This window comes from Lasioglossum baleicum, chromosome 4 (genome assembly GCF_051020765.1).
Source record: "Lasioglossum baleicum chromosome 4, iyLasBale1, whole genome shotgun sequence".
NCBI lineage: Eukaryota > Metazoa > Arthropoda > Insecta > Hymenoptera > Halictidae > Lasioglossum > Lasioglossum baleicum.
Genome location: NC_134932.1, coordinates 14,121,698 through 14,142,867, shown reverse-complemented (window position 1 = coordinate 14,142,867; position 21,170 = coordinate 14,121,698). Strand labels below are relative to the sequence as shown.

At 40.4% G+C, this 21,170-nt stretch overlaps 2 protein-coding genes across 3 annotated transcripts in view; one reads left to right on the top strand and one right to left on the bottom strand.

Annotated features, from left to right (window-relative positions):
* Positions 1-14,203, top strand: part of LOC143208159 (uncharacterized) — a 46,200-nt gene extending 31,997 nt beyond the window's left edge. For both annotated transcript variants that reach the window (XM_076422301.1, XM_076422302.1), the window contains exons 3-6: positions 2,682-2,736; positions 9,265-9,424; positions 10,637-10,808; positions 11,998-14,203. In XM_076422301.1, coding sequence (XP_076278416.1) covers positions 2,682-2,736; positions 9,265-9,424; positions 10,637-10,808; positions 11,998-12,087 — 477 coding nt within the window. In that variant the 3' untranslated portion in view covers positions 12,088-14,203. The remainder of the gene's footprint in view (positions 1-2,681; positions 2,737-9,264; positions 9,425-10,636; positions 10,809-11,997) is intronic.
* On the bottom strand, positions 13,392-21,109 carry Und (methionyl aminopeptidase und). Its single transcript, XM_076422299.1, has 6 exons — positions 20,923-21,109; positions 19,910-19,990; positions 19,488-19,840; positions 18,224-18,628; positions 17,611-17,878; positions 13,392-17,534 (listed from the first exon to the last, which is right to left on the bottom strand). The coding sequence occupies exons 1-6, from the start codon at positions 21,065-21,067 to the stop codon at positions 17,329-17,331; spliced, it is 1,458 nt and encodes a 485-aa protein (XP_076278414.1). The 5' UTR covers positions 21,068-21,109; the 3' UTR covers positions 13,392-17,328.
* Between the last annotated feature and the right edge of the window lie 61 nt (positions 21,110-21,170).

Below are 21,170 nucleotides of genomic sequence, written 5' to 3'. Positions count from 1 at the left end.
AACCGCATGTCTAGTAATTACGTGCCACCATAGAAATCGAAGATTGCAGTTCGAACCGAGTCTGTGTGTCCCACAGCTGAATGATTGTCGTCATTTGCGTCGACTTCCGGTGCAGCCTCTTCGCGCTCGAATATATTATCTCCCGTTGGCGCTCGCGGATTCTTCGCCGAGGCTATTGTTTCCAGCTCTCTCTCCCTCTCTCTCTCTCTTCTCTCTCTCCCCCCCTCTCTCTCTAGTTTTGATCGCTTACACGGGGTTTTTCTCCGGTTGATTTTCGAGCAGCCTCTCCCGGAGTCGGTGACCTTTGAATCGCGGCGCTCTTCTCGTCGCAATATCAACGAGAGAGCGGAACAGAAGCGGAATACAGCGAGGGTCGAATGAAAGAGCGCAAGAGAGGGAGAGAGGGCTGGTCGTAATTTCGAAAGAATTGCCGTGCCCCCTCCGAGGAATTCTAGACTACCTGTTCTCCCCCCACCCCCCCCCATGTTTCCATTATTCTTAACCTTTCTTAGTAAAGTTCTTAACCCTCTCTCGTTACGAGATGCTTCGATGGTATGTGTACTAACTTCAGTATGCGACTATTGACCCCGTGTGGTCACTCTTCCGCCAACAGTGTGCGTCGTTTATTCTCCAGACGAATAACAATGATTTTAATTGAGCAACTCCGCTCTTCGAACAATCAGCGATATTATAAAAATTACTATAACTTCGAGGAGCACGATTCTAGGAAACTGAACTAACTTACATATTGCAATAGAGGCTCCGATTGGGCTGTGCGATTTTACGCAATTTTACAAACCGTTCATTTCACGGAATAAAAGTTAACAGGATCAGATAATAACTAACTAATGCATTTTTAACCGATTTACTGCATTTCTTTCAATAATTTGTTAATGTTCCTCTAAAAATATTACAACATTTCTCTGAATGTTCATTCTTTGCTCGCTAATATATTAATTCATAGTCTTAAGATGAGAATGTGTGCAAATATGTTAAATACAAAAGGTTTTAGATAATCTGCACATTTTGGTTGGCTACATAAGGGTTAAATTTGGTCAATCAATTTCGTCTTCCATTTCTGGGAGACTCGGCGCTCAGTGTTTCAATCGGACGAAGAGAATACTTTCATAGACACGAGAATTTTCAGAGCGATTTCAATATTTTTTCCTATGGACCGAGATACGTCCACGTGGCCCAGTTATCAGCGGGAACTTCCGTCCTCGATATCAACGGTCGATAATGGTCCCGTCCAAGGGAAAACTATTCTAGCACTCTGCCAACTCCGAGCCGATGATCACCTTGAGAATTTCAATGCTATACAGTGTGACATTGATTAGGCCTTTGTTGCATCGTCGAGCAACGTCGGGATTCTAAAAGGAAAAATTGATTTGTCACTTGTGTATAAATAGCTTCGTTAGAACACGACCGTATTAACATCATGGTGGCAATTGTATCTCGCATTGGAGCACGTTCGTCCTTGTTAAGCATGTTTCTGTCCTTTATCGCGATCATGTCTTGAAATTTCACGGTCGATTGTCAAACAGTTTTTGATTTAAACTGAAATGATAAAAAGCGCCTTCCAGTGATCGACACAACTAACCTTGAATCGATCGATAAGCTCAAATCTTCGATCTTGTTCGAGAGATTTCTCGTCACACGTGAATCCATCGGATCGAGAAACACCGCGATAGTAATCGTTTACGTAAGTGTCGGACGTTTGATTAATGTTAACGATACCGGTAACGAGCGACGTCGCTTCGCCGGAAGCACCGGTCAAATAAAAATAACAAAAAGGAAAGAGAAACATGTGGAACGGCCTGTCGTACACGGCTATAGAACACAGACAGACGCAGAAGAGAGTGAAAGCGAGCGAAAGTACAATGAACGCGGCGCAATCGGCAGTTTCATCACAATTAAATGTTAACAACGTAACCGTGTTTGATCGATTCGAACGATGTTCACTGCAGACCTAAATTCTTACTAACCATCCTTCGATTTTGTAAATACGGTGTTTCGAAACATTGATACAGTCAAGCCTTGATCTAAGGAAGACTCAGGGGTCCGTGCTGTTTCTTAGATCCGGTAGTTCTACTATTAGGTCGTTCGGAAAGTCATTTCGTTTCTCGCGTAGAGATGGCATTGCTTCTAATTGTTATTTGTAGACTGCGGATGATTATGCATTTTCAAATTTTTGTAGACAAATTTGGAGAAAGTGGAATGAAATAAAATCCTATTTTAATGGGAACAGCCTTTGTAGATCTAAAACAAATAAAAATTCTATTGAATTTTATATATTCTAGACTTTTTTTGAACATTTTCACATAAGTCATAAATGGACGCCTGAATGAAACTACTAGATACAGTTCAAACTCTATCGCGTTTAGTGTAATTGTAATAAGAAAAATGGTAGAAATAAATCGGTGAAAGTTCCACAGGAAGTCGGCTACTCAACTAAAAAGGCTGCAGACAACGAATGCAAATCCAGTCGACCGTTCGTGACAAAAAAGGCGGGAGACCGATTCGAATTCAAATCTTACCGCCAAAGGTCACGCATTTTCCGCGCGAGCGACTCGCGAATTAGCATGCAACTAGTTCGAAGCTATACACCAACCGCATACAAATACTCTGTTAATTAATAACTGTCTTGAATTCTCCGCTAATCGAGCATACAATTGTTTCAGGTGATCGCTAACGGTTTGAAGAGCGACGCGGACAGCTGCGACGGTTTACCAAACGGTGAGTCACGTTTCATCGATGTATCTTCTTCTATCCCTTCGCTCTCTGTATTCCTTTTTTTTTTATTATTCTGATTATCGCGCACGATGATCCTCTAGTAAAGAGCCCTAACTGGCAATAAAAGGCGGCGCATCAGAACATGCTGGATCAGTCGGTACGCTTTGGTTTCATTGACCAAATGTCCCGCGTGCATTGAAAAGGATGACCGGGGCAGCTTGCCTATGGTGCTTCACTATTGTCTGCACCCTCTGTGCACCCTAAATATCAATCGTGCCGACCGATTATAACCCTTCGACGTGTCCGTGTTCCGTGAATCAGCCTAACTCCGTTCCCGGTTTGTCAGATTCGTTTCGGACAATTCAGTCTATTTTTATTAATCAAAATTGATCTGATCAATTTATGACTCATAAATATTCTCTGTATTTCTTGACACTTATTCCTCGTATTATGAACAGTCAAGAAACACAGAAATTTCTGACAAATAAATAATTATGAATTTTAAGACAGTAAAAACATTAGAAGAACTTCAAAATGCTGTTATATTATTTCCAATCGATTAAACATATTAACCCTAATGTAGTCAACCAAAATGTATAGATTATTTAAAACCTTTCTTTATTTAACATGTTTGCACAAATTCTCATTATAAGACTATAAATTAATATATTAGCTAGGCGTGTGCGTACTAGTGCTTACGCACTAGTATTCTTCTTTATATTGGAGGACAGATAAAAATATTGTTCAAAAAACGTAGAGGAAATATGTTTTCTTCGTGAAAACATGAAAATAAAATAGAAGCATTAAATTAGCGTCATATTCTTCTTCCTTACAGTTAGATTAGTGTTTGATAGTAAATAGATGAATATTCGAGTAACTTGAGCAACTCTTCTTTACGAATCTTTACGAGTAACTCGAAAGTTAAAGATCTGTTCAAATATATTCGAGTAATTCGAACAATTTCCAGCTGAAAATTTATTTTCAAGTAGATCAAAGTTTTACGAGGGCTCGAATATTCGAGCCGTTTGATTTTTTCAAGCAGCTCGCATTTTTTTCAAACAGTTCGTCGATTTCAAGTACATAGCTCGGAAAATTCAAACGCTCAGCTCGTAAATTACAGGTACTCGCACACCTATAACAGTAACGAGTAAAGAATGTGCATTCAGAAAAATTTTGTAATATTTTTTAGAGGTAGATTAATTGTTCTAATTGTTGAACATCTAATTGTTGAAAGAAATACAGTAAATGGGTACCCGGTTGACTACACAAGGATTAAGAAAGAAAATAAATTTCTATATCACTGTAGTTTGTTGCACATCAGAGAAACAAATTTTTTATTTTGCATAAAGATCCGCAGTCTTATTGATCATCGACTCTGCTCAAAGGATCGCGTGTCTCCAGACAGCTATCGCGAAAAGAACCCTAACAGAGCGCTGACAATTTTTCTGCCCCGGTTCGCGGCTAGAAAAACGGCTCCCAGGTGCTCGGAATTGGTCTTTATCGAAACTAGGTCGATATTAGTATATCGGAGGAGCAACCCCGATTACTTTCGCCGCCGCGACTCGCGCGGATCAATTCCAGGCTTCTCTCGGTTTAATTGCTCGTTGGCTTGATGCCAGTCATGATGAGGAGGGCACACGTGCTAATGGAAATCGAAAGCGTCCGAGTATCCCTCGACGATATCCTTTGTCGCGAAATCCGAGCCACGATTTTTCGATCGAGGCCGCTTCTCGCTCGACAAAATTACTTTACTTTCGACTTCCACCGATCATGGTTGTCGCGAACCTAATTCCAGGATCGGTTTACAAGCGGCGTAGATATTTAGCACGGTCGTCGCGCTTCGCTGATGAAATTCGCCCGTGAAATTCACTTTTCGCTCGTAAAAATAGAGCCGCCGCGCCGAGTTTCTGAGCCATTTCCCTTTTGATATGCGCCGGCACGAAAGTTCTTCGTTCGCTACCCTAAGTGATCACTAGACTGCGGGTCTCTATTATAAAAAATGCTAGAATAGTTAATTCCACAGACGACTGTTTCTCGCTTTATCGAGACGTGCAGCTCGTTTCACGCGAGATCGATCGCTTGTTCTTCGAGAGGAATCGTTGGATCAGAAACTTAGAACTCTGTTGCACAGTTTCTGCGGATTAGAGCCTTTTGTGATGAATTTAGCTGACAATGGGGAAGGATTATCCGATAGGCACGACCGTTTCGAGTCCATGGACGAATTTCCATGCGATAAGAGTCGTGGGTTCAACGAAAACGAGATTGATGGTAGAAAAAAGTGGCAGAAATTATGAATATAAAAATGTTTGTGGTGTTCAGGTGGGTTGGTACAGCCCTGGATAAAGATACAAGCGTAAAGGAAGTCTCAGATAATAGACTAATTATTTTCCTGGTACTAAATTGCATTTATTTAGATAGCCTCTAACGATTGATCCAATTAACCCTCATCTGTCCCGCGTTTCCTTCATTCATTTCGTTCCTCGCAATAAATAACTGGAGACAGAATACAAATTGTCTGCATCGATTGCAAGAAACAATGAATGATTTTAATATATTCACTGTATACACACACACTGTATGTATACAACACTTTTGAACAATTTTGTGATCGCGTTATACGGGAGTCTACTGTAGTCGGAAGTGAAATAGTTCTCTCAGCCCTAATTGAATGATCTAAGTGGAAACGTGTGTTGGACGGTGGAGGCATATCGAAGCGGAAGACAGTTGAAACGACACCGGGGCGAAATGCGGTTTTTACCCGGTGGTTCTTCGCAAATCCGCTAAATGGTTACGGCCCTGACTCTGCCCTTCGGTCATTATCATCTGTCGGAGCGGTCGCCGCATTTTCTCACGCTACTTCAGCTGCTCCTTGCCCGCGGAGTGCAATGATCTCCCTCTCTCGTGTGTACCCGCACATCTGCCTCAAAATTACATCCTGACCGGGTCCGCATATTTTTATTTTCGTTCCCTTTCCCCTTCTTCCTCCCTCTCCCCTTCTCTTCATTCTCTCCCAGACATTAATCTCGGCGAAAACGATCTGCGCTCCCCGAATTCGCCAACTGATCGATCGATCCCATTTTTCTGCTCTTCAAAAAAAAAATTTAACAAATGATTCTTGTACCCCAATTGTACCCTAGTCTGTCCGGAACTTTCAGGACAACCCAACGTAATTAATAGACTGCAGATCTTTATGCAAAATAAAAATGGTCTGCATCGATTGAATTGATTTCTTCTTTTAATGATTTTAATAGAGCAGTCATATATTAACATCTTCGATTTTAAAAATTTTTCAACAATTTTCAATTAACCCATTGCCGTAACAGAGTCACCATTAAAATCTGCTATACCATTACTCAAAATATTTGTTGTATTATTTTTGTATTCAATAAATTACTAAATGTATTTAATGTTTCCATAAACTAGTAAAAGTATCGTACGAGGTATTACATCAGTTTTATATCGATAAATTGAAAAAAATCATTCATTATTAAATTTGTGTTCAATAGATTACTAAACGTATTTAATATCTTCATAAACTTCTAAAAGTACTGTACGAGGTATTACATCAGTTCTATATCGATACATTGAAAAAAATCATTCATTATTAAATTTGTATTCAATAGATCACTAAACGTATTTAATATTTTCATAAACTACTAAAAGTATCGTACGAGGTATTACAGCAGTTTTACATCGATAAATTGAAAATAATCATTCATTATTAAATTTGTATTCAATAGATCACTAAACGTATTTAATATTTTCATAAACTACTAAAAGTATCGTACGAGGTATTACAGCAGTTTTATATCGATAAATTCAAGAAAATCATATAATGGAAATATTTCAGGCCGGAGGAAAAATTCGGTTTTCGAGATAGAATAGCTCCGAGTGCAAGGGGTTAAAATCTTCATGACGAGTCGGACTCGTCAAAATACAGCAAGGGGTTAATGGAAATGGGCTTTCCATACTTGCAAACGACTCTAGACGAACAAGAATTTCAGCGGACCCCGAAAGCGTGAAGACCGGCCATTTTTCGAGGGATTAGAGTAATTGTTGAAGGAGTACATGTTCGAGCGCGTTGTTTAGTAGAGTGAAAGAAATAGGAGCGAACACTTGGGCAAGATCAGGATCACGCGGTGGTCTCTCGAGCAACCTGATCGTGTTCGAATTGCCGGCACGCAACAAAACTCAACGGTGACTCACTTTCGCGACCTCTTTTTGCGCGGCGGTTCTTCTACGTGTCGATAGGTCACGCGAGATCCTCCACCCACACACGCGACTGCACAACCGCGCAGCGAAAAAGAAGAAGAAGAAGAAGGCACGCGTTAATTGCGCAACGCCGAGACGCCTACGACACGTCATAGTCTGCGTGTCACACCCTTCGACTGTAAATTTTCTGGCCCCCACTTCAGGAGCTGCGTTGCTCTTCCATTTACAATGGAATGGGCGATGATTTTCTGAATATGAAAAATACTGTATACTGGTTTTGACGCCATTTTTTTTTGTTTTACAGTTACAGTGATTAAAACATCTTTATGCACAAAAATATCGTAGAAAGGGAAAGGAAATATATATTTTTTGTGTGGCTACATTTATTTTAACCCCTTGCCGTACCATTTTCTTTACATTTACAGTGATTAAAACGTCTTTATGCACAAAAATGTCGTAGAAGGGAATAGAAAATGTATATTTTTGGTATGGCCACATTTATTTTAATGCTTAAATATTGATTACAAACGAATCAAATTTGACTTCATCTAAAATGAAACGCGTAGCATTCATATTTGTTAGACTTTGTTAAAAACCTTCATCACGAGTGTGGCTCGTTAAAATACGGCGAGGGGTTAATGCTTAAATATTGGTTACAAGCGAATCAAATTTCATTTCATCTAAAATGAAACGCGTAGCATTCATATTTGTTAGACTTTGTTAAAAACCTTCATCACGAGTGTGGCTCGTCAAAGTACGGCAAGGGGTTAAACCGTAACATTTTGCAATATGTGGTAGAAGAGAAAATAAAATTTATATTTCCTGTATGGCTACATTTATCTGAGTGCTTAACCCTTATGGAGCCAACCAAAATATTGGCACAAATTATAATTTTAAGACTATAAGTTAACCCCTTCCCCCACAATATCGTGTGTGACTCGTAATGGAGATTCTGAACAGAGTCTAATAAATATGTATGCTTCTAATTTCCTTTAAACCGAAATAAAATTCTATTTTGGTTTTGTTAATGCACAGCTATCGGAGAATATGCAAGCATAAAATAGATATAAGTTTTCTCCTTTTTTAAGAAATTATACAAACTACAAAAAAGTTCTAATCACTGAAACCGTAAAATGAATCGTAGGGCAAGGGGTTAATATATTAGCGGGCAAAAAATGGACATTCAGAGGAATTTTGTAATATTTTTAGAGGAACATTAACAAGTTGTTGAAAGGAATGCAGTAAGCGGATAACCGGGTGGCTACACAAGGGTTAAATATTGATTACAAACGAGTCAAATCTTACTTCATCTAAAAAGAAAGGCGTAACATTCATATTTGTTACACTTTCTTTAGAATCTCCGTCGCGAGTGTGGAAGGTCAAAATGAAAAAAGTGCATTGTTTATGTCACCTTGAGAAGACGAAGGCACGCAGGTTCGCAGCAGACGGTTGCACACACGTACTCTCCTATATCCGATTAGTGGCTATGCGAAGCCCCTCGCAAAACTATATAGAAGTTCGCTGTTTGATACGGGCCGGCCGTAAAAAATGCTTCAGTGCGATTCGCTGCGATGTGCGAGCAGGCCGAGAGCGTCAGAGCGAGAATCGCCACGTTCGAGGGTGAATAATACCTAAACGAACCGTGAACCGCCAGAAAAAAGTGCATTGCAATCGGTGACCGTGTTCCATTTTTCCGCCCTCATTCTCAACCCTCTTTGCTCGGAGGAAAAGTTACGATGCCTGTATTCTCCGTGCCTCGCAAAGTTGTCTCCTGACAAGAATTCGATTGGGTCCGATTGGGTCATTCCACTGGCACTTTCGGTTCTAGCCGAATTACAGTAGGACCTTGATCGGGAGACAAACAAACAGCCCGGATAATTAATTAAAATGTACATTATATTGCAAAATAAATTTTTTATTTTTGAAAATTTATTTCCCTTCATAATATAATCAGATTCAAGCGCATATTTGTTTTTAATCGGGATCCGGCTAAAATGTGTGACGTCAGGGCTTAATCATTAACTACGAGCGAGTATAAATTGTGAGACACGGAGAGTACACCGTGCAATGTCTATTTTACGAATGAAAACCGAGCCGCAATTAATATTTCATTTCAAAAATGACGTAGTCGAAAACGTGTACGAGGGTTGAACATAGTAGTGCCTCGGTAGGAGGGTAAAATGCACGCGAAACGCGACTAGACAATGCACAACCGCCGAAGAATTATTTATGCGAGAAGTTTTCGAGCGTACGGGGGGAGAATTGCAGAAGCCTCGTGGCGGATGTGCCTAACGTACATACAACTATGTGCTTTTGCAGGGAGAAACATGGCACCGGTGTTGGGTGTACCGCCTCCGCCACCACCTGCTCCACACATGGGCCCGGATGGCTTGATCTTGCCCAGAAAACCGTACAACCCCTACCTCACCTCCAGCAATCACAAGGACCTTCGCAGGGAACTGCTGTTCAATCAGAAAGTGTAGGTACATTTACGTAACCATTTCACTATGCACAATGCACACCATCAATGCTATGGACGAGATATCGCGTGATCCTTATTACTAGACTGCGGATCTTTATGCATTTATGAAGAACTGGCTGTTGGACAGTGAACGCGACTTTACTATACTAGTCTTATTACTGATACAGTGTTTTTCTTTGTAAAGTAATTAATAGACAGCGGATTTTATGCATTTATGACAAAAATGAGTAGATGTAATTAAAAAGAGGAAAAACATTAGAAGGATTCAAACATGCTGTTATATTAATATCACCCGATTAAAGTTTGTTGCAATTTATTTAGAACAGGGTTTCCCAAACTATGATCCGCGACAATTCGGAAAGGTCCGAAAAATTAATGTATAACAAGTGTATTTATGTATATTTTGTAACTCGCAGGAATTACCCAACCTAAAAAATAAGCTAAGTGTTCCGTTACAATTTCCGGGTTTGCGAAGTGTTCCATTGCAGAAAAAGTTTGGGAAACCCTGTTATACAAAATGTACATTTTTCACAAAGATCCGCTGTCTAGCAATGAAATATAAAAATACTCCATATTTGACGCAATTAACCCCTTGCCTTACGATCTACTTTACGGTTTCAGTGATTAGAACTTTTTTGTAGTTCGTAACTTTCCTAAAAAAGGATAAAATTTATACCTATTGTATGCTTATATATTCTCCAATAGCTGTACATTAACAAAACCAAAGTAAAATTTTATTTCGGTTTAAAGGAAATTAGAGACACGATATTGTAGGGGAACCGGTTGAAGTTGTTATTATGCAAAGGGTTGATTGAAAAAAATATAAAAAGCTCAACTTGTACACGTACACGTACGCAGAAACGAAGGGAGAGCGTCCCGTATGGCGACCGACGCAGTAAGTATTGCGTCGCTCGAGCCCGTTTTTAAGCAAATCGCATGACAGAAAGCCTAACGGGAAATTCGCTTGACGCGCTTCGCACGCCTATCGCCGAGAAAATCATTTCCTGCCGGCGACGCTGTGCTCTTCCATCTCCGGCGAGTCGTTCCCAGCACGGATATTTATGGCGTCGCAACCATAAGCCCGCTATCCGACCGAGACAAACGTTCTCTTCGTTCGCGCCTGTTTTTCTCATCTATCGTCGCGCCGATTTTCGTGACCGCAGACGATTAGCTAACCTTAGTGCTGAATCGGTTTTCACTTTCTTCCAGGGGCCGGAACGTGCTAAATCAGAAGAGCGAGCTGCAACGGGCGCTCGAGAAGCAGAGAGAGGCTGCCTCGAGGAGAGAGGCTGAGAAGAACCGGGATGAGAACTTTAAGGATGATCCTAGAACCGCCCTGCAAAGGGCTATCGAGCAGAGGGCGAAACACATCGAAATGGCGGTGAGTTTCGCCCTAGAATCTGGCCTAATCGGTCCACTATTTAGCGAAATGTGCAGGTGGTCCACCTGAAACGAGCCAGCTAAATTCTAATACAGTTCGCTCACCTAATTGTTCCCGTCAATTGTAATTCGCTTGAATTATTTTTAGTTATAATTAGACTGCGAATCTTTGTGCATTTACAGCAAAATTGAGAAGATGAAATTCAAAATTATCGAAAAATTTAAAAAATTGAAGATATCAATATTGTATGATTTGTCCCTCTCTGTATTAAAATCGTTGAGGGAAGAAATAACATTCATTTTAGTTTCTTCTTCTTGCAATCGATGCAGACAATTTTTATTTTTAGTTATCAATAATAACTTATAATCCTTGAAAAAACAATTTTGTGATCACGTTATACGGCAGTCTACTGTATTGTATTTTTCAAGGATTCTTCTACGCGGACCTTGATCAATTTGCTCTCCAGAAAATAGAGATTTAACCCTCGAAAGGCCAGCCTTGCGTAGATTGTTTTTCCTGAGAATACTTTTCAAACACACTCGACCTCCATCCCCTATTAGATCTGACGTAAACGACTGAGAACTTGACCATCGACTAATCAAGCAAGGGCTCCAATACTCCGCGATACGTCCGCGGTCTCTTTGAACGAGTTGTTATGCTGTGTTCTTTATACTTGTTTGTATTTATTTCTCTGACGTCATTTCGTATCGTCTGATGTCTCTGACGTCAAACCACTCTCTGGCCACGGGGTGCTTAATAACTGTGTTTATAGCTGTCCACCCCACAGTAATATGTTAGCAACAGGAAGGGATAAACAATTGCGACCGTTTGAGTGAACCCCCAGGACTTCCCTTGAAAAGCAGGCTGTATTTATAGTGCACGAAGAGATACCCTACAACTTCACACAACATTAAAATTTTTAAACAATCAAAACATCTCCTACGGGTCCTAAGAGTCCTGAGACCTTCCAGGAATTTTCTAACAGAACTTAAAACCTTTAAAAAAATCCTAGAGATCTCTCAGCAGTCTTAAAACCGACTTTGAGACATTTGAGGGCAATTGTGATCCTCTACAAATTTTCTAGGGGTCTGCAAGATCCTCTGGAAGATCTGAAAGATCCTCGGACTCCTAAACAGTTTGAATTCAGTCCGAATTATTCAGTTCTAACAAGCAAACGATTTGATTACAGTTGGAGCAATCGCAGCCAACGGCGGAGCCGCCGAGCAACCTTTTGGTGACGGCGAGGGCGAAGCTGAGACCGCGCACAGACTCTCAGTGAATCGTCGCGAGGGAGGCGAAGAAGCGCAACGCAGAGACAAAAGGTCGATCGTGTAACGCGATAAATGTCACCGCGGTCGTCTGCCGATTGATCGGAGCTTGCACCGCGGTCTCGGACATTTCATCGCGTTCCCTGTAACTCGACCGACATATGTACATATTGCATACGCGTAATCCAATAAGAATTGATTAAATAATAACAGAGGATTATACAACGCGCGGCCGTTAAAGGAAGCGAGCGTCGCCCGCGAGGATAGATCGTGTGGTCGACATGATTCATGGTGGCACCCGTTTTGCCGGTCCGAGATAATTAGCTGTCAACTAATTTTCCCTTTCTCTAGATTTTCTGTAGAATCGCGTTTACTCGTTGACCAAACAATTTCGTCTCGAGCATTCAACAGAAAAACACACTGGACCAATGTAATAGGTTCTGGTAGTTCTGCTCTAATTTATTTTTATGACAGCAACAAATTGGAAATTTGTTTTCACTCGTAAAATATTTAAATTGTCTAGTGTCCTTATTATTTTATATTATACCTACTCCTTTTTGTCAGAAATGCATAAGATCCGCTGTCTACTAATGACGATAGATGACGTAAGAGAAAATCGACCGGCAAGAGGGCGCCACCGTACACGCTCGGTGCTCCATGTAATCGTACGCCCCTGTAACTAGCGCCGTGTTTCCTCTGGAACGTAGAGAAATTGCCTTACTCTTCCAAAGTGGTCGGAGAATGCGGGACGATCCTCTTTCGTCTTCTCTGAGCGGCGTCGATTAGATTGTCTAGCCTATAGTATTAAGAGCGAACCACCTGTACACCAAAACGATTGTTATGTGTGCGCACATTATCGCTGGAACGGATACCTCGGCCATAATCTCTCACCCCACTCTTTCAATTGTGAACCAACAACAAGTCGCCAAAAATATAAGAATAATAATTAAACTATAGAAAATGTAGGATAGTTTGATTTAGATCTGATTTACATGTTCTCTACATTCGAAAAAATTAGTAAGTACCATTTTTATATCATAGCATAGGTCCTTTAATAACAAAAAATCGTCTTCATCCAAATTTGAATAAGTGTGCCCGATGATTTATGGACAAGAGTGTATTTTAAGGTTGCCGAAACCCTTAGGCTTTCAAAGTTAGTGCAACTTGAAGCCGGGATTTTATTTAGAGATTCAACTTGAAACTCCTATCACATAGAAAAATTGCAGGATCATTTTATAGGAGCCTTGAAAAGGTATTCGTTCCAACGACACAGCTCGAAGAAAGCATGCAATAGGAAATCTCGGTGAAAAGTAGGCATCCCTACCATAAGCACGACTATGCACCCCATTCTCGGTCCAGCGACCCGAAGATTTCCGACAAGCAGGCCTTACCAGACCGCCTTCACGGGAAAACGGTCGAACTGACTGAATCATCAGTCAGATCGACTCGATATTTTGTTATGTACTGGACTGTTTCAGGGCGTTCTCGTATAGAGACGAAAAAAAAGAAAGAAATGATACCGTTGGTGCACTTAGCACCGGACACTACCGAGACGCAGTCGAAGCGACTGCTTCGTAATTTCCTTGGGAAGGTTTGTTGAGATTTCGCGCAAATAAATTTATTTAAGAATCCCCTTCCGATATAGCACCGTCACGGTGGCGAGAGGGCTCCGTGGACGAACGAGAAATCCGCAATTGGTCATTGTGACCCGTAGTTGTAGAGTTAAAATAAAAGAAACAGGACACACGTTCGTGAATAGTGGATAGAAGTTAAGGGAAAAAGAACGTCGCGGAAGTCTGAGTGTCGAAACGTTAGCTTATCGTCGTGCCTAAATTTGTACGGAAAATAGACCTGAATGTAGATTTTACAGACGACTGTCTGTTAGACAGAGTACATGTCTCCCTCCGTAACGTCACGCGACGCTATCTTGCGATTGATAGACTGCGGAGTTTTTCTGTGCAGAAGTACAACAATTTTCTGTTACGAGAAAGCCGCTTGGGAAGCTTTTTCCTTTATAGGGTAGACGTGGGACCTTTCTGTAAAGTAAACATTTTCTACCTGAATTGCAATAAATTCAAGTGAAATAGAAACTCATTTTCTGTCGTAATTTACGCGTACTCGTTTCTGTCATAAATGCATAAAATCCGCTATCTAATAATTAGACTGCAGATTTTATGCATTTATGATAAAAATGGATACGTACAATTGAAAGCAGTGGACCTATTAAAAAGATTTAAGGACTTGCAATCAGTGCGAACATTTTTTATTTTGCATAAAGATCCGCAGTCTACTAATAATGTATTTCACGTATATTTAAATACACGTGCATTAGCGTACCCGTATTTCAATTCGTATTAACTTTTAGGACACGGTTACTAATTTTCGAAAGCAAAATATGGGTATATAATTTGAGAAACCATATCCTCGATACATAAATTAGTATCAATGTTCTAAAAATTGTACAAATTAAAATGGAGATGCGTTGATGCCAGGATCTCTAATCAATACTTTTTGATCCTCGAATTAAATCCGCAGTCTAATGATTCGCCATGTGGAGAACGGAAACGCGACGCTACGGAGGGAATGCTGTAGTAGAATTGGAGCACCCCCGGGACCATGTGTTTGTATAGCTGTATAGCGATGGACGAGAGGCTCTGACTATTCGGGACCACAACACACAATTGTAAATGAATGAAGAATGACAAAAAAGGATAAAATATCCCGGAATATATGAAGTTAAACGATACATGATCGACTATTGAACGCATCTCGAACGGTTAGAACCTTCCGCCCTTCGGCAGAAAAGTTGAAGGCGTTTGATACGCGACGTAGCAACATTTATTACACTACAGTGTTCATAGTTCAGGAAAGGAATGAAACATATATTGTTACGCGACACAGTGAAAAGTATCGACAGCGATCAAGTACTGTAGGAACGTGATCGTTGATTCGACTCTAGTGATTCCTCTATTGATTACAGTCCGTCAAAGTGTATTCGATTCTGTTAATTCTCCTGAGAACGTAATAAAATGCTGTTTATTATCGTAACAGAAAAACCTTACGGACCTGTCGCATGAACCAGTGCGCTCATGATCAAATTAGGCGAGCGTTCTGCACCCTGTGCGCATAGTACTGTTTCCATAATCAAGTTAACACTGAGTGTTCGGACCACAATCCGGATATTCGAGTTATAACGAGTAGACCGCGGATTTTGGTGCAGAATAAAAATTGTGTGCATGGATTGCAAGACACAGAAGCTACATAAAAATGTCTTTCTTCTTTTAATTAATACTAAAGATGCATTCGTGAGGAATTATTCAACAAATTTATTTCTATGAGTATACATACATTATAAAAGAAATTGCTAAAAACTTGCATAGACACATTCTCGTTATTTGTATAAAGTAATGCAGTAGTCACTTTCAATGCTCCGTAAACGTAGTATTAATTATGGCTCGCGGGTGTACTATGCGGAGAAGAGATAATCACTAGACTGTGGATTTTATTTGAAGCAGTGGTAACATTAAAAGAAGCTTAAGAACGTTCATTTATTATTTTCAAACTCTCAGGATTGTTAAACAAGTAAAAAAGAGCCTATACGGTTACTGTTTCTTGCAACTGATGCGAACAATTTTTATTTTCCGTTCAGATCAGCAGTCTAATGATTACTAGACTGCGGATATTTATGTGATTTTCAATTTTTATGGATAAAATTTAAGGAAGTGGTACTAAATAAAATCCTATTTTCATTGGTAATAACTAAACAGCGGATTTTATGCATTTATGACAAAAATGAAAGGTTGTAATTTAAAATAGCAAAAACATTAGAAGAATTTTAAAGTACTGTTATATTATTTTCAACTTCTTAAACGTATTAAGAAAGAAAATAAATGTCTATTTCACTCCAGATTGTTGCAATTCAGGCAGAAAATGTTTATTTTGCATAAAGATCCGCAGTCTAGTAATAACATTTGTAGGTCCGAAACAAATCAAAATCAGCATACTCCAGCATTTTTTGAAAATTTATATAAACCATAAATGCATAAACATCCGCAGTCTAATGAGTACGCAGATGATTATGGGATCAGATTGGTTACTGAACGAGTGTCTTGTCATTGGTTGAAATCTGGGAGCCGTGGCATCGTTAGACAACCCGTCTCCGCCCAGTACACGGCACAGCGTTGCCAGGTCACTTGGAATATACGTCGAATCGAGCACACAGCGTGGAAAAGGCTCGCTTATTCGATGCCTTGGACGCATAAGTTCTGTGAACGCGAGCTAATCGTGTTTAGGACTATGATCGCATCGGTATAATTGAAGTATCAAATATATTTTATTCAACATCAACAGTATTTCCTTCATGTTCGCTTATTCGAGGGGATCGGACAGTGTTGAACCGTCGACGAACCCCGACGTTATAGTTCGAATGAGAAAAAAGAAACGAGTGGTACTGTGAGAAAAACGTGTTGCAGAATAGAACCGATAACAAAGAGTACCGTCAGGTGTTTAATTAAAAGTTTGCGTTGTTAATCGTAAACATTTATCGTTAGTGATTTTACACAGAGACCAAGTGTTGTACATTCCTAGACCGGGAGGGTGCGAGAGTACACTCCGTGCCTCACAAGTTGGTCTCCTGTCTTAGTACAACTTGAAGCCGGGATTTTATTTAGAGACTCAATCTGAAGCTCCGATCACATAGAAAATTTATTTAATTAAATTATTCATATTTAATTAATGGAATTTTTATGTAATTAATTTATTTGTATTCGTTTCAACGACACAGCTCGAAGAAAGCATGAAACAGGAAATCTCGATGAAAAGTAGGCATCCCTACCGTAGGCAAGCCGTCGGTCATTCCACTCGCATTTTCGGTTCTAGTCAAATTATTGACTAAAGCAGGGCTCGGAATTACATACTCGCGACGTCCGATTTTCGAAGGTTACGCCTCCTTGACCCGACCGCGTCTCACTTCCCGTGGCGGTCCTAGTTCTCCTAGGCGCCACGAATAGCCACTATGAAACGCGCCTGAGGAGCTCCGAACTAGAGCGGCCAACGGGAGCGAGACGCGCGGCCGGGTCGAGGGAGCGTAGCCTTTGAAAATCGGCCGTCGCGAATAAGTAATTCCGAGCCCTGGGCTAAAGTGTGTGACGTCACGACCTAACCATTGGCTGTGCTGCCTCAGTGACAACTTGTGAGGCACTGAGAGTACGCGCGACGCGGTATAGTAGATGTATAGTACAACAGATGCATTTTTAGTAGTCGTCTCCGCGGGAAATAACTTCTTTACACGTCGGACGCAAGACCAAGGTGTGCTCGAATTGAGCAGTGTAAACGCCTTTGGCTTCGACCAGGGGCGGATACGCGTCCACTGCACCCTTGTCGCAAAGATCCTTGAGCGCCATTTGGTACTTAGTGCAGCCAACACGATCCAACCATCGTTTGCAGAACGCCAGAGTACCTGAAACACGATTTTCATACAACATTCTGGAGGCGATCTCTCGTTCGTAAAACTCTCTTTCTAAACCAATGCATACTGAAGTGTTTGTTGATAGTGTTCAACAGAGACTTGCTGCTTCGCAATCTCAGCGGTACAAAACAAGCATCAAAGCTCTTCATATAATGAGAACAGTCCATGTCATCGTGCACGATCCCCTTTCCAGTTGATCCAAACGTCTCGATAGCATAGAATTCGTTCTCCTCCATTCGGGTAGCTTCGCCGCCCCTCACTATAGGCACTGTCTTACCAGAATGAATGCAATACGGGGCGATCGAGTGTCCATTCAGATTTCTAATGGACTTTATCTGTGGATTCAATATTATCGATAGCAACTCGAGCTCTATCAAATACAATGCCTGACCAAAAGATTAGGGCCGCTTATAAATTTTCCAAAATCTACACAAAGTAACAATACGTATCTACGAAATACACAGGGTGAGTCACGAAGCGTGATCAAGCTTAGATTACTCTGTTTGTTAGCGATTGATTTAGTATATGTAACATGTAAATATGCTATAGTAGTTAATAAAAATTATTATTAAAGTACACTCTGGTCTTTTAATTCCACCACAAAAGATTTGGAGGATTACAAGTGGCTCTAATTGTTTACCCAGGGATTGTAGAAAAGAGAAGCGACCCGACGATCGTACCTGATGAGTTTTCCCATTCAGCTCGATCTCATAAGACTCCATAACTTCCTGGATCTCGGCACCGACGTCACAAAGCTGGACGTCGATCCCAGCAGCTCGGATTCCAGTATTTGTAGCATCGCGTACCGCCTCGATCAACTTGTCGTATTTCGGGTTGAACGTGACGGTAAACGCGCAATCGATGATCTGACCGTTTATGTGTGTACCAAAATCGATCTTGGTTACATCATCGTATTCCAAAACGGTCGGATCACCGGTGTTCGGAGTATAGTGAGCTGCACAATGGTTTCTGGAACAACCGGTCGGAAAAGCTAGGCCAGCTTTCAGACCGTTTTCACCGATCAGCTTCCTAGCTGTGTCTTCGAGCTCGTTACAGATCTCTATCATTGTCATTCCTGGCTTGATCTACAGAAAACAGAATCGCATAAGAATATGCTCAACTTTATCGACATTTAACAACTTATCGCTATTGTACTGAGATTATCTTACGAGGTATTATTCTGTGGTTATCAGGAAAAACGCTGCATGTTACATATTTTCACTTCCGAGATATTGCCGTTTAAAGTTTTGATCACTAATGCTTTGACATAGGACATCGATTAAGGGAGTAGACTCGTTTCTCGGATTACAAGGGTGCGGAATGCGCTTTCTCATTTCTCGATAATGCAAAGATGGGGTTTTTCAGTAGTCAAAAGTTCTTTTCTTACGTTTACGAGGCGTAATTTGCATTATTCGGCAGCATGTACCTGTCGCAGCTGTATAAAAATAGCTACATGCTTTCAAATAATGCAAATTACGCCTCCTAAACGTAAAAGTAGGACTTTCGAGGGTGACTGCAGTCTAGAGTGATCTTTTATCTAGCACTTTTGACTACTGAAAAACTCCATCTTTGCATTATCGAGAAATGAGAAAGCGCATCCCGCACCCTTGCAATTCTGGAAAAACGAGTCTACCCCCTTAAGTTACATTGTTTTTTTGAGCCTTCCGCATTTATTTTGATGACTTCTTTCTGGTATATACGTAAATCCTATACTATAAAGCTCAATTAATGCTTAAACTTCTGAAATTGTGACATGCAGCGTTTTTCCTGACAACCACAGTTATATCAGTTTTATGTCGATAAAATAAAGAAAATCATATAGAATGGAAATGTTTCAGGCCGGAAGAAAAATTTGTTTTTCGAATTAGAATAGCTCAGAGTGCGAAGGGTTAAATAAAGTTAGTAAGAATTTTAGAGTCGCTCTTGCGATTTGTAGTTCTATACCCAGTTCATAATGTGCTTTCTTGTTTGCCTGTGAGCTTCGGCCGCGTGTCTAGCGTCATTGTAAACATCGTTGTTCATTCGATCAAATGCACGCGCTTCCTCGCTAGTAAAACGCTCCTTCGCCATTCTATCATCTACTCCTGCTGCAGGAGGATGCTCCATTATCTGTCCCACCGGGAAATTCCCATCTGGGAACAACTCCGCCACAGGAACAGTTGGAGGATCCGTTTGCTGCTTTACTCCTCCTTTACCACGTGGCTTGCGTTTTTTCTTCTTCTTCTTTGTCTCCTCAGCTTCGCCATCATTCTCTCCGGCTTCCACTGCCCCTTCCAGAGCTGCTTCCGGAGCAGCTTCTGTACAATAGAATATATATATTATAGTTTTTAACCATTTCTCTAATTATTTCTTCGAAAAAAATTCACCTTCTGCATTGGCTGCATTATTCTCTTTCGCATTGTCCTCCTCTCCTCCTTCTGGAACATCTGCGCTGGCTTCTCCAGCTCCTGGAAACAATGTAAATAATGAATTGTACAATTCTTTGCCTAAAACAGTTTTTAAATTAGATACTACACCCATCCCATTCGCTGTACAAGTTGCTGTACCATTATGTAAAATATTGTTTACTAGATATGTTGGTATCTAATCAATTACTAAACATTTAAGTATTGTATGTAAATCATAGAGAATGGAAATATTTTAGGTCGGAAGAAATGTTTCATTTTTCGGTTAAAATAGACTACAGATCTTATTTAACGTAAAATGAAACTGTTGTGCATCGATTACAAGATACTGGAACCGAATAAAAATTTACCTCTTCCGTTAATAATTTTTGTAGATTCGTAATGACATGTCCATACTTTTAAATCCCTTTTTTTCACCTGCCCGTAAACGTATAAAATCGACAGTCTATTAATACATATTGTCCAGATTAAGTATCAAACACAGGATTTACCCAAATTTCTTATCTAATCATGGTTGTTTACTTCCTCGTATCGTATTCGCGAATCCGCATTTTCTGCATGTATTTTTGGCGAATATTACATAATTGATGTAACACGAAAATATCATTTTCGAGAAGAAATATTACGCGGGATGTACGAGTAGGCGGCGGTGTTGTAAAAATTTTATGGTAATAGATTACCAGGTGAGGTCCTTGAAACGTAAAAGATAACAGGAAGTGCAGGTGCGTTGCGACTTCCACATTTCGCCGATCTCGGCGAATTAGAATCGCGCTTATTCCGTTTGCTATTTGTTGATCTTGTAACTTGTAATTGCTAATTGTAAGAGACTACGATTTGGTAAATGTGAGTTGTTAGATATCGAATGTTTACAGTATTATTTTCGCGGATGAATCTGCTAAACTAAGAGACGACACGCGCTAAACTCTACACTCGAACGACGAGGATACACCCATTCAATAAATTGAATAACGTACCAGCTTTCTTCTTCTTTTTCTTCTTCTTTCCTTTCTTCACTGCCTCTACCGCGCCAGCTTCATCCCCTTTGTCGACGATCTCGTCTTTTACCTCGTCTACCAGTTTTTCGGCAGATTTGCCGACTTCGTCCAATACGGCAGCCATTTTCGAGAGGAAACCAAACAATGTAGAACCACGAATAAGGCGTGGAATAGACTGGAATAGACTGAATGTTCTTGCGAGCTTTTGATCATAAAGGCTTGTAGCG